This window comes from Pteropus alecto, unplaced genomic scaffold (assembly GCF_000325575.1).
Source record: "Pteropus alecto unplaced genomic scaffold, ASM32557v1 scaffold22, whole genome shotgun sequence".
NCBI lineage: Eukaryota > Metazoa > Chordata > Mammalia > Chiroptera > Pteropodidae > Pteropus > Pteropus alecto.
This window is the reverse complement of record NW_006434839.1, coordinates 2,880,633-2,895,114: the sequence shown is the minus strand read 5'-3', so window position 1 is coordinate 2,895,114 and position 14,482 is coordinate 2,880,633. Positions and strand designations below refer to the sequence as shown.

General features: G+C 35.5%; 1 protein-coding gene across 1 annotated transcript in view; it reads left to right on the top strand.

Moving 5' to 3' along the window:
• The first annotated feature begins 52 nt into the window (after nt 1-52).
• Nucleotides 53-14,482, top strand: part of TTC26 (tetratricopeptide repeat domain 26) — a 37,093-nt gene continuing 22,663 nt past the window's right edge. Inside the window, exons 1-7 of the mRNA XM_006910483.3 lie at nt 53-451; nt 992-1,129; nt 3,270-3,362; nt 4,820-4,934; nt 6,432-6,481; nt 7,095-7,240; nt 8,180-8,351. Coding sequence (XP_006910545.1) covers nt 449-451; nt 992-1,129; nt 3,270-3,362; nt 4,820-4,934; nt 6,432-6,481; nt 7,095-7,240; nt 8,180-8,351 — 717 coding nt within the window. The 5' untranslated portion in view covers nt 53-448. The remainder of the gene's footprint in view (nt 452-991; nt 1,130-3,269; nt 3,363-4,819; nt 4,935-6,431; nt 6,482-7,094; nt 7,241-8,179; nt 8,352-14,482) is intronic.

The window sequence follows — 14,482 nt, the reverse complement described above, 5'->3', positions numbered from 1 at the left end:
TTTTTTCTAACCTTCCGGCACCCGCAGTAGAAGTAGATCATGTGTCAGTCAGCCCCGGGGGTTGCTATGGAGCCCAACGCGGTCCAAATCGGAAGTAGTCCTTGAAAATTACTTTCCCAAGAAACCATATTTGAAAATAATGCCATTCGAATTCGCTTTTTCCTAAAGTAAACTCATAAACAGAGATACAGTCAAACTCTCGCTCTCAGCACAGAAAACTACGTTCTCAAGAGAGGAACTTCCACTCGTGAAGCGGCGGCAGCGGAGTGGAACCAAAGAGCAGAAGGCACCGGTTCTCCCACGAGCGCTTCTCTGGAACGGACCAGGCTCCCCACTCCGCCCCCCGCGGGGTTGCCGTGGAGACGGAGCGAGCTGTAGATGCGGAGGAGCGCTGAGGCCAGGCCCTTACTGTCTGTCTGCGGAGGGGGCTCACAGGACCGACGCCAAGATGGTTAGTGGCTCTGAACAGTGAGGGAGAATTTTGAATAAGTCCTGGACTGGAGATTAGAGGTTCCCAGTACACTTCTGGGTAAAATCTAGGAGTGTCAGCGGAGGATGATCTATCTCCCTGTCCTCCCCGTCTTCCCACAGGGGACAGGGATGCAGCTGTAAATACTTTGAAGCTTTCTTCCCTCCTGCTTCTCGATTTCCCCACACCCGAGTTGTGCGTGGGATGAAAAGCAGACCAAGGGAAAGATGAGATGACCGAAGCTGCACGAAAGCATCTCTTACCTCCCTCTAATTGGAGAAGACAAAGAAGTTGAGAGTAGCTATTTGGTTCAGCTTAAGTACAGGGTGGAACCTGCTTAAGTACTCTAAGTAGCCAGTAAAAGTGCCCTTTTAGTAAAATACGTGTTACTAAAAGAGTTCGAATAGGCTTTCCTGGGGTTCGTTTTTAAGGATTTGACTTATAAATCGCGGAGTTGTCACTCATCGTTTAAAACTGACCATCTGAATTGGTTCATACAGATGTCTGTTGTTTCTTTCACAGATGCTTTCAAGGGCCAAACCTGCTGTAGGCGGAGACCTACCGCACACTGACAAAAGAAAGAAGAAAGGTAGGAAGATTCCAAAACTCGAGGAGCTACTTTCACAAAGAGATTTCACTGGAGCTATTACCCTATTGGAGGTAATGTCCAATGTCCAAAGAAGGTTGCTTCTTAGGAGGTGAATACTAGAATATAGACGAATGTTTGGGTGAATGCTGGTTGCTCTGCTGTTGGAACAGGAGGGTGCATTCTGAGGCTTCCTGTAAATCTAGCCAGGCACAGATTACAGGTTCCAGACTTAACTGTAAATCTGATTAAAGATGAACTAAAAAAGATAGATTTATTTATTGAGGGACATTTTAAATTATGTCTAGTCCCTCTGATGGTGAATCCAACCTAAAAATATGGAGGGTCATTTAATGCAGCAACAGTTCACACATTATTTATCCCAACCCCTGACCAATTTATGATTTATACCTATTATGTATTATAAAAGTTTGATCAAACTTAAATCTACTATGCTTCATGCTTATTGTATAAAATAGTATATCTTCAGAAAATATTTCGACCTATGTGGCAGTAGTACTCAACTTTTAATATCCATCAGAATTACCTGCAGTGCTTATTAAAATGTATATTCCTGGGCTTCTGCCTTAGGGATTCTGATTATTTACAGGATAAGTCTTCAGCGATACTTAGGAACCTGCATTTTAGGCAAGTACCCTAAGTGTTTCTGGTGTAGATGGTTCAAGGACACTGCACTTTGAGAAAGTGCTTTGTGAGAAGCACATGCTGTAGGAGAATGAAGGGGTGACCAAAGAATGAAGAGATAATGTTTGACAGCAAGCTTGGTTACGTTATGCCACAGTCATTTCTCCAGGGCACTATTCCAGACATATTACTGATAATCTATCAGCAATAACTATTTTAAGTAGCTTTATATATCTTTCTTAGTCTTCCACGGATAGTCCTACACTTCTTCCTAGTGCGCCGGTACTGAGCACATTGTTTAACTTTTTGTATCAGCCTTCTCATCTTTAAAGTGGGGAGTTAACATAGAAGGACCATCTAGCTCGGTAAATCAGTGAGTGGACTGAGTGGTAGGTATATGTCTACATTTTTTCAGTCTCTGTTTTTCTTCTCTCTTTCCTTTAAGGCAATGACCACATTTTCCTTATTGTGTAATTTCTCACTGCCTTTAAGTAGCCAGTAGAAGTGCCATGATGTGTGGAAATGAGAACTTCCATTGTTTGGGATGAGGAAGTCTCATGAGCTCTCCTAAATTCCTGCGGCAAATTCAGGGAGACCTCAAATAAGATTTTTTTTCAGACTTAAGACACTGAACTTAAGTTCATAACATTTGATGAGAGGAGGACTTGTGATATAATGGAGTTAGCTACAGGAGTAAGTTGTTATCCCAAACAAGAAGGTACCAAAGGATATCTTCACCTTGTAATAACTATGGCACCTAAAGTTCTGTAGCAATATTTGTAAATGTGTTTCACTATTTAATTTTTCACCCATGTTTTTGATTTATCACTCTGTGGAATGAAAAACTCTCACCTTATCATGGTAGTTCAGACTTTACCTTCAGAATTTCAATCCTTTCCTCCAAAACAAGACTTTTCTTTTGTGGGGTGATGAATTCATATATATTTATTCATAGTGGACATATATGATGCCAGTATTCTGAACATCCTTAACTCTTCTAAGTCCTGGTTAGCTTGGTCAAGGGTCATAGAATGATTTAATGGCTTGTCTTCAGTGAACGGTTATAATCTATGAGTAAATACATGTGTGTACTAATAGGACAGATTTGAAGCATGAGAGTGAATGCAGCAGAGCATGGAGGGTGAGAACATGGGCTTTGGAGTCAAATATTATGTTAAGTCCCTGCCACCACACTTCCTGGCTGTGTGGCCTTGAGTTTATTGCTTAATCTCTCTAACCTTCAGTTATTTGGAACTAAATATTTCACATACTTCTCATGTTCATTATACATCATCCAGAATTGTTATGAGGATCGCATTTAAATATTTTCTGGGCTGAGGTGAGAAAAATAAATGAAATGTTTGAAAATATTAATTTCTATGACAGTTAGAAAGTAATTGTGCTGAGTTCTGTAGATATAAATTTAATTAAACTGGGTATTTATTAGTTTCTATTACTTACGATTTCTTATTATTCATCAGTCACTTAATGTAGCATGTTTTTAAAACAGAGGGCTTACTTTTAAAAGTTTTTCATTATTTTTTTTTTTAATGAAATTTTAACCTGAAGTTCAAACGTCATGTTGGGGAACAAGAAGAAGATACTAATTTATGGATTGGATACTGTGCTTTTCACCTGGGAGACTACAAGAGAGCTTTGGAGGTTAGTAAAAAAATATATATATACATAACAGAAGGGCTTTGAAAATGTTATGAAGCTTTGTATTATAATAATACATGCTCATGATAAAATAACATAGAAGGGAACAAAGGAAAACAAAGTCATCCCGTATGCTATCCCCAGTTCTACTTCTTTGTTAATGGATAAACCATTAGCTATTTTTTGATGTGTTGCTTCAGAAATCTTCTATATACGTTCAAGTATGTATATATCTCTTGTTTATTTTTTGCGTTTAGACATAAACTAATGAGGTTATACAATGTATTAACATTTATATATCTTAAGTAAGTCTCCAGGGGAAGAAAAATATACCATTTTGATAGAAAAATTTTCATGAGTCTTTTCTTAAAAGAAGTTCCTTTTTATTTTATTTGGTTATTTTTGCGCATAGTAAAACATATATATTTTTGCAAGTATAGTTTTAGAAGTTGTTTTTCTTGGTCATTGTCAATGCTACCTATCTAATGAACAGTCTGTAGGATTATAGATCTAAATAAAATTATAGATGTGTTATGTCAAGCAATTTTTAATTCATAAATGAAATTTTTTAAACATTTCCCATATGTTCTTACTCCCAAAATGTAATCTAAGGATACTTAAAGAACCTACATAATTAAGATCCAAGATCAGGTAATGAGGAGTTAAGATCAAGAACAAAAGCAACAAAAATCAGTGAAGGAAAAGGGAAGATGTGAAAAGGATGGAATAGAGACTGGTAGTATTTGTGAAGATGTAAGAGAAAGGGAGTAACCCAAATGTAGTAAGAAAAAGAAACAAAGGCATCTGGTAAAGACTGATAAATACTAAGAGTATACAGAAAGTGTAGCTGACAGTGAATCTCAGAAAGGCTCCTTGGAAAGAAAAAATATATCTTTTAAAAATATAAAGCCAAATAAACAAAGCCAGAAAACAATTAGAATGAATTGGAATTTGTAGTATACTAAGGTTATCAGATTTTAAATTCACTGAACCTATGCATTTTTAATCAGGTCTCTTTTGTATGTCTTTTTAAGTTAGCAAAAATAAAATATATTAGTTACTTTTCCTCTCCATGGTTAGCCCATATAAGTGTTAAAGGAGAAAAAAATACATGTAAGATTATATGGACAATGGCCTTGCATAGATAGGATTGAGCTTTAGCTCCAGTGTTTAATCTTACAAGTATAGAAGAGTTACTCATGTAGGATTCCCTAAATGTGAAGCCGCCCAGTCTCAGTAAGAAATCCTAATCTTGGAAGCTAAGCAGAGTCGGGCCTGGTTAGTACTTGGATGGGAGACCACCTAAGAATACCAGGTGCTGTAGGCATTAAAAATAGATAGATAGATAGATAGATAGAATTTAAAAACTTAAAAAAAAAGAAATCCTATTCCATTATAGAAAGATGGCCTGTCGATTGCTTAACTGTCAAAAGGAGATCACTGCTTAACATAAATTTCAGGAATATGAAAATGCAACAAAAGAGGAAAATTGCAATCCTGAAGTCTGGGTGAACCTAGCCTGTACCTACTTTTTTCTCGGAATGTATAAACAAGCCGAAGCTGCTGGATTTAAAGGTAAAATGGGCCCTTTTAATATCTAGTACTCATCACTAATAGTAAGAGTCATTTCAGAAATTTAAAAATTGGTTACTTTTTCTGTTGAGCAAAAACCAATTGACATTAGAAAGCTAAAAAATAGCTTTGCTCCTCAAGAATCTTGGATTTGAACAACTTTATGTTTAAAGGGAGTAAATACCTGTGCTGCTCCCTCTCCCCAGCCTGCCTCCCCAGAAGCTATAGCTTCTGGCAGAAGAAGGAGAGAAGAAAAAGGGGAAGATGTCTTTCTTTCTTAAGCCCCATCATAGTAGGATATTCACCATGTTGGTAGGAGTTGGGTATATTTATTCAGGCTCTGATGGATGTGGATTTTAAGGCTGCTTTTCCTGCTTTTGAGTGAGAAGCCAGGTAATTTCAGTTTGAAAAATTCCAATGTCTTTCATTTTGCTTTACTTGTCATAACAGTCATCTTAGGAGAACTGGACTCAAATTGGCAAATGAGAGTAGGACAAAGGGAAACATATAGGACAAAGAGAAGAAAGATTAAGAATAATTAGAGTATGAATCAAATTAAATTCAAAAGACTATAGAGAATGTAGGTAAGAGAATGTTTGTTAGGAAATTTGTTAGGTAAGAGTATATTCCAGGGTAGAATTCTTAGTGAATTAACTGACATATACACATTTATAAAGACTTCATACTCAAAGTCATGCATAATGTGGAACTTGAAGCCTTTCTTGATTTGTACCCAAATTGTTTCATATGTACTAATGTAATTTTTCCTAATTTAGTTAGAAGGGCCTTTAAGTTACTTTATCTCATGTTTCTAGACTTTACCTGTGCCTAGAACAGTGTTAGACACATAGAAGGTGATCAAGGTAGCTATCTGTCTTTCCATATATGTTTTTCTTTTTTATACACTAACATATGACTTTTTTGCGTAGAGATATAAGTTTGGGTTTCCAGAATTAGGAAAATTCTCCAAGAGTGCAAAGGGGATTTCGAACTTGAAAAGTGTTAACCTTTTTGCTTGGCTACCTGTTTCATTTTGGCAGATTATCATGCTAGAAGATCTGTGGAGTAGGGGCTGGGTAGAATTTTAGAAAATATAGCAGTGTAATTGTGGAAAACGAGATTTCAGAAGGAATTGACAAGGAATACTGGAAAGAACAGCTGACCGAGAGTGGGTTCCTTCACGCGCCGAGATGACCGTAACTATTTGTTTTCAGTCTTTGGTTAGTGAACAACACAGCGAAGGGTTGTGTGTGTGGACTGCTGTAGTCTGAGTCACCGTCATAGAACCAGGGAGAACGTTTTTCTTCTGGTTCTCGATACTGTTGCTGCTACTGCAGGTACAGACTAGACTAGAATAACATATATTATATAGCAGAGACATATCAGGAGCAGATAAGGATTATGGAAGATTTATCTGAGTCTCATGTCATTCCTGCATGGGACTAAGTGCCATAGACAATTGAGTTCTGTAATAAGCAGCTTAGTTTTTTTTTTTTTCAGCTCCAAAAAGCCGACTTCAAAACCGCCTCCTCTTTCACTTGGCTCACAAGGTATTCTTATTTCACACTTTTTGTTTTTAAAATATCTTTTTCTTTTTTTTCATTACCAACAATGGTGAAAAATAATTAACTAGAAATTCTTGTTCCGTCAGTCTAGTGGATTAAAAGTTTCGTTATGAATGTCTTTCTTTATCTGTAAAAGTTCTGTTTGGCACAATGTCTACTTTGTCACATTTGTATAGCTACACCAGCTCTCTTGATTACTATTTGCCTATCCTATCTCTTTATATCCTTTTACTTTCTACCTTTCTGTGTCCTTATAACTTAAATGTCTCTCTTATAAACTGCATATGAAAAAAGATAAAGAGATATAGAAAAAAAAAGGAAAGGGAGAAAATATAAAGAAAGACATAAAAAAGAAAAAGAATGTAAGAGGAAGTGGGTGGTCATGTAATTAATATGAGCTGTGACTTAAAGGCTTTCACTGTCAAGGCAATGCCTCCGGAGGCTATTTCCATTCTTCCTCTGAAGGAGAAATAAAGGAGAAGACAGGAAACTAAAGGAAAGTAGGGAGCACAGAGAGTTAAACGGCTGAAGGTATTGATTTCTCTGACTGTACTGTAATGTGAATCTTTATAAGTCTTTTTCTCCCTCACAATTTTAGTTTAATGATGAGAAGAAGTTGATGAACTTTCATCAGAATCTCCAGGATATCACAGAAGATCAACTCAGTCTGGCTTCAATCCACTATATGCGCTCTCACTATCAAGAAGCTATTGATATTTATAAGCGAATACTGCTAGATAACAGGTCTGTGTCCCTTTACGCCTACTCAAAATCTCATTCCATTAGTTTCTTTTGTAACTTGTTTGGCTGAGGACCTGGTGTCCTTAGGATATAGAATCACCATGTGTTCAAATCTGTGTAGCTGATAATCCAGTGAGATTAATACATCCTTATTGTCTCGACCAAGGTTTATCCACCTTTATTTCGTTAACACCCTGCCAAGGAGCATTTTTAGACTCTTGTTTTTCCTGATCGCCCTCCCATGAAATTTTAATACCACAGATATACTGTATATCTGTTTATGTACTATATGGGTATGTAGTCTTCATACATAAAATGAGTACAATTTCCCACCTCCTTATAAGAACCAATTTTTGCCCCTTCGGAGTGATACCCCTGTTGAAGATGCACAGTCTAGATGTATCAATTTCAGTGTAATAATTACATTGTGGGTAACTCACTGACAAAATTAGAGAGAAACAATTCTGAAAAATTAACATTCCAACTTTATCACAGACCACTTGGCCTCTGTCCCATGTCCCCAAATTATCTCATCCATGTCCCTTCTTCCTTCTTTTGCTTTATCTTTACATTCTCCCACTCATTCCCATTTTCAGTCTTCAAGTCTACTTGCCTTGTCTGTCTGTCCTCTATGTATGGTATGTGTTTATTTGTGTTTATGCTCAATTACAGCATATGTTAGTTTTCAACTCCTACATGAACAGGTAGGAATTGAACTTTTCTTTTTGTCCTCTCGTTGTCATCAGTTCTTATATAAAAATTCCCCAAACATGAGAATACAAAAGAGAAATATTGTACTGATTATATCTTGCCTTCTTTCTTCAAAAGGAAAATTCATATTCTCTTTGCCTTGCTATTCATTTGAGCCATTAAAGTCTTTGTAGTTTGACATTTCTCTGAAGTAGACTTAAACCGTTAACTTTTAATTCTTTCATCTAACAGGGAGTACCTTGCCCTCAATGTTTATGTGGCCCTGTGTTACTACAAGTTGGATTACTATGATGTGTCTCAAGAAGTTCTGGCTGTTTACCTCCAACAAATCCCCGATAGTACCATCGCACTCAACCTTAAGGCCTGTAATCATTTCCGCCTTTACAACGGTAAAGCAGCCGAGGTAGTGATGGAAATTTGTTTTCAACTTAACTTAATTTCATTTGAATTACCCTCTATTTCCCAGGTTTTCATGACTATAATCTCTAACTCTTGATCAACATCCCTTTGTTATTGCCAGCGTGACTCTATAAGAGCCTAATTATTTCAGTATTTACATTGATCAAATAATCTAAAAAGAATATTGACTTCTGAATTCTCTGTGTGTGCCCGACATATTGTAGATGATCTTTACCTAGAAGCCTTACGTAACTCAAATACCAAACATTTTCACTTCTTCCTCTAAAATATGCTTGAGGCTCTGTGGTTCAGTGTCAGGAATATGTAATTCACATCAGAACCTGGGACATCCATACCTCTCTTCTCTTCATCCCCCATCTAACCATTCACCAGTTCCCATCAGTTCTATGTCCTCGATATCTCCGTTATCCACCCTCCTTTCTCTTTTGCCACTGTTCTAGTCCTCGTCTCTTATTTCAGTGCTTTCCCCGACACTAGTCTCGTCCTCTCCAGTCCAGCCACTGAGTTTGTTCCATACACCATACTCTCCTGCTACCACGGCTTTGCATACCCCATTCCCATTTCCCGGAATGTCTTTCTCTGCTGATACACCTCAGTGTCTCCTGTAAGGTTACCTCAAACAGCAACAGTGGTAGACATTTTATAAATATGTAGAAATTAGGTAGTTACAGGCACTGTGCAGAACACTTTATATTTATTATTTAGTTTCCCTAACTGTCCCATGGATAAATTCTGTTATAGCTCTCTTTTTATGAGAAACTGAGAGTGTACAGGAGGCCATATAGGGGACCCCCTTTTATTTAACATTTTATGTATATACACACACATGCATACGCATATATACATACATATAGATATAGATATAAATACATAGATAGACAGCATGTTCTATACTACATCTATATACAGTTTCAGGTATATATATAATATATGTATATATGCATATTTATGTATATACTTTATACAGATATATTTTTAGGTTAACCCTATGAGGGGGCCATGCTTGGACATTACTACCTTAGCCATTACTTTGGTTAATGTCAGAAGCCACCAAAATTTAAAAGTAAAATTTCTGCACGTGCTAAAATTTTTAAATCCCACCTTTGCCCTAAAAACAGTTCCAGATGGCATCATGCTGAAGCCAGCAAATTAACTATATCAAAGTAAAATTTATTGTGAAAACGAAATAGCAAGAAGCACTATGAACATGCTTCATGCTGACAGAAGAGTCATCTCCTGAGTAAAACAGCGTTTAGTAATGGGAGGGAGAGAGGTGGGTAGAGAGCACGTGTCCTTAACACAAGCCCAGATTCACTTTTCATGGCTTATGTCGGAAAAAGTGGCCAGTTGTGGCAAAAGAAATGCCCATCAATTAAATTGCTTAGTATACAATCAGACAATCCATTTAAATATTATATAAAATGCATTCTTGGGTATACTCATTTCAACTAAGGAGTCCCTTGAGTCTCCCTAATTGGCCAGTTTCCAGCATCAGCAGTTTAATAGTAAGCTGAGTTTGCGATTTGATCTCTTTCGAGTTTTCTTCATTAGTAAGAACAAATAAAAGAAATATATTCTTACCTTTCTACCTTGAGTCAGTCTTGGGGACTTTGCCAATTTTGATATAAGGTCCAATATACTAAATGTTAACATTTTATCTGCACGTGTTCTTTTCATAGTCTGGTATGAGTAGCACAGTTAACCAATATTCTGTAGGGCTTTTGCTGTCCAAGTCAGGTCACCAAACTGCACTTCCCAATGAAAAAGGCATGCTTTTTCGTTTACAATCATTTCAGTGCAGTTTACATATTGATTTTATAATGTACTCCAGCAATAGATGACTCTGTCAGGTGTATCCTAAGAAACTTTTTTGGCTGGTAGCAATAGGATGTAGTTTATGTTTACTTATGATAACTTTATTAAAACATCTACAATAAGGCATTCTTCTAGTAACTTGTATAATGGGTTCTATATTATATGGCTCGTTCTCTCCACAAACACCAACAGCATTCTGCTCTTCCATAGTAAGCATGAAATAATATATAATGATGGACTTAATTCTTAATGTACTTTAAATAAGTTGCCCAAGATTTTACAAGAGGCATATTCAAGTCTCAAACCCTTTTTCATCTGATTTTGAAGTTCTCTGTTCTAGTCTTTTGATCCATTTTTCTGCTCCTGTTCTCAATACCATGTTGCCTTAACTACTACAGCTTTATAACAAATTTTCACAGGATGCAGTTAGCTAATATTCCATTTAAGATTTTTGCATCAATACTTATCAATTTGATTAATCTATAATTTCATTTTTTATTGATACAGATCTTGTCAGGTCTTGGTACAGAGGTTATACTAGCCTCATTAACCTAATGGAGAGAGACCATATGTTACTATTTTCTTCAAAAGTTTATACAGATATACCCCAGAAATATTATGGGTTTAGTTTTAGATCACTGCAATAAAGCGTATATCACAATAAAGGAAGTCACACAAAATTTTTGGTTTTCCAGTGCATGTAAAAGTTATGTTTATACTATACTGTAGTCTATTAAGAGTACAGTAACATTATGTCTAAAAGACAATGTATATACCTTCACTTAAGAATACTTGATTGCTGAAAAAAAATGCTAACCATTATGTGAGCCTTCAGCAAGTCATAATGTTTTTGCTGGTAGACAGTCTTCCCATGATGTTGTTGGCTGCTGACTGATCAGGGTGGTGGCTGTGGCAATTTCTTGGCTAACTAGATGCTTAGCTTTTGGCCTATCTTGACTTTCAACTTGTCTTCTTCGCTAAGCTTAATTATTTCTAGCTTTTGATTTAAAGCGAGAGACATGCAACTCTACCTTTCACTCTAACACTTAGAGGCCATCGTAAGGTTATTAGTTGGTCTAATTTCCATTGGTCTAATTTCAATGTCTCAGGCCCAAAGAGAGGGAGAGAGTCAAGGGAATGTCTGGTCAGTCAGAACACACACATCACTTATCCATTAAGTTCACCATCTTATATAGACACGGTTTGTGGTGCTCCAAAACAATGAAAAAAGTAACATCAAAGATCACTGATCACAGATCACCATAACAATTATAATAATGATGAAAAAATGTAAAGTATTGCAAAAATTACCAAAATGTGACACAGAGACACAAAGTGAGAAAATGCTGTTGGAAAATAATGCTAATGCTTAATGCAGGGTTACACAAACATTTAATTTGTAAAAAAATGCAGTATCTGTAAAGCACAATAAAACGAAGCACAATAAAATGAGGTATGCCTGTATAAGACTGTCAGGATTTCTCAAATGTTTGCTAGAACTTATTGATGAAGTCATCTAGGCTTGGGAGGTTTGAAATTACTAATTCAATTTCTTTAATACTTGTAGGACTACTCATGTTTTCTATTTCTTCTTGTATTATTTTTAGCGGGTTGTATTTTTCAAGAAGTTTGACCATTTCATTTACAACTTTTTTAGTCTTTCAAAAAAACCCAACTTTTGTTTTTATTAATCTTCTTTATCGTTTAGTTGTTTTCTACTTTATTAATTTCTATACTTATTTTTGTCATTTCCTTCCTACTGTTTTCTCTCAGTGGGTTTGCTGTACTTTAAAAATTATTGAAATGGATGTTTAGCTTATTAATTTTCAGCCTTTCTTTTCTAAAATATTCATTTAAAGTAATAAATTTCCAAGTATAGCTTTAACTACATTCTAAGATTAAGTACACAATATAACTTCTAATTTCCAGTATGTTATTTTGAATTAATTAGAAGAATTCTTGATTTCCCAATACATGGAAAATTTTCTAGTTATCTTTTGGTTACAATTACTAACATGATTATATTGTTGCCTGAGAACATATCTTATATTATTTTAATCCTTTGGTATTTATTTCTTGAAGCTTGTTGTATGGCTCCAATATGTGGCCAGTGTTTCTAAGCTTTCCTTATGTACTTGAATGGAATGTGTACTCTGAAGTATTTGGTGTAGATTCCATATGTGTCCATTAAGTTAGTTTTTTATAATATATCAAAGCTTCTATCACTGTACTAATTTTGTTGTATCTGCTTACTGTTAATTACAGAGAAAAGTGTGTTAAAATCTCTTACTGTGAATTTTTCTCTTCTGATACATTTCACTTTATATATTTTGAGGCCATTTTTTTTAGGAAGGTACAAATTTTAAGTGGTTACATCTTTCTGGTGAATTTAACCTTTTATCAATAGAAAGTGACTCTCCTCTAATTATGTTTTTTATCTTAAAGCACATTTTGTGTGCTCTTAATTTAGTTTTTCTTGTAGTTTGCATTCCTAGGATATAGTTTTTTTTTTTTAACCTTCTTTTCCCTTTTCTTTACAAATTCATATTTTAAGTGTGTTTCTTGTAAACATATAGTTGATTTTGCTTATCTTGTCTGAAATTTTGTCTTTTAGAGTATTTAATAGAATTAGATTTAATTACTGGTTATATTGTAATACTGGTTGCTTAGGTGTAAATCTGCCATCTTATTTTGTGTTTTTATTTGGTTACTGTATCTTCTGTTTCTTTTTCTCTCCTATTTTGTTCTATTTTTGGGTATGGAGAATTAGTTTTGATTGGCTATTTTTTATCTTTATTTTTTTCTTGTGCTAGTTTCAGAAGTCATACACTCTGTTTTCATACTTGTGGTGGTTACCATAAAAATTACTATAGATATCTTTCATTTAATCAAGTTTAATGTTCATCTTTACTCTCCTCCTAAGCAGTACAAAGACTTTACAATATTTTAACTTCATTTACAACATTTTAACTTCATTTACCACCTTCCTAACTCATATGTCATTGTTGCAGTGTACTTTAGTATATATTTTTTAAATTATTTCTGCTAAATGTAGTCTATATTTATTTAGTGTTATCAACATATTTAAATATTGTATTATTTCCTTTTTATTCTTGTTTGTAACAAACCTTCCATCTGGGATCTTTTTCCTATTGCATGAAGTGAAGTTTATCCTTCAGAATCCCTTTAGTAAAGTCTGGTGACAAACTCTGTTTTTGTTTGTCTGAAAATGTCTTTATTTTGCCTTTTTTATATTATAAGGTATTTTTACTAGGTGTAGGATACCTTGTTGGCACATTTTTACGTTGAGAAGTCAACTATCTAACTTTATTTGAAGGTAATCTATCCTTTTAAAAAAATTTTTCTTTAAAAATTTTCCCATTGTCTTTTATTTTCTCCAGTTTCACTATGGGACTTGTTGAATTGGTGGATTAATGATTCTAATCAGTTAATGAAAGTTCCCAATCATTTTCTTTCAGATTTCTCTTCTTCCCGTTGTTTCTCATATTTCACTCAGAAACTGAGTAAGCGTATGTTAGATCTTTTTACAGTGCCATCTAAGTCCTACCCTCTCTTCTTATTTTCCTCCTTCTGACTCTCCATGCTATACTCTAGAGAATTTCTTCACATCTATTTTCCCATTCACTAATTCTTTTTTATGATATGTCTAATCTGCTGTAAAACCTGGTGTAGGGATTTCAGGAAGGGCTGATCGAGGGCAAAGATATAACCATGTGACAGCAACATGTACAAACTTTTTTGGGTGACTCTTCTAAGGGTTTTTGTTGGGGGGAAGTCCCTCACAGCATGTGATTGTCCAGAGGCTATGGCACAGGGACCACCATCCAGAATGGGAGGAGGGCAAGATAACTCTTAGGCAGAAGGGGAATTGGATAGGAGCTATGTGGCTAGATGCTATCTCTCAGCAGCAGAGTAGGAGGTATTGGGTCAGAGACTGCTTGAGGTCTGATAGGCAACAACCGCTTTATAGCCCTGGGGTTTATCTTATCTGTGGCTAGCAGATTTGGGGGGAAGTTTGTGGAGTATAAAAAACAGCCAGGATGTTAAAGGCTAAAAATCTGCTTATGTGAGCTACGTTTAAAACAATTAGATGTGTAAAATTTGAGTTTGGTGCCAGAAAACTTTTGAGCTATTTGGTCTTAGGCTGCTGTGAAAAAATAAACAACCTAGAGGCCAATATACGGTGGCCATTTTTGACTCGTATATATAACACCTGGCCATCTAGTTAGTGATTAATTTTATTTGCAATATTTTATATTTTTAAAAGTTCTTTCTTTC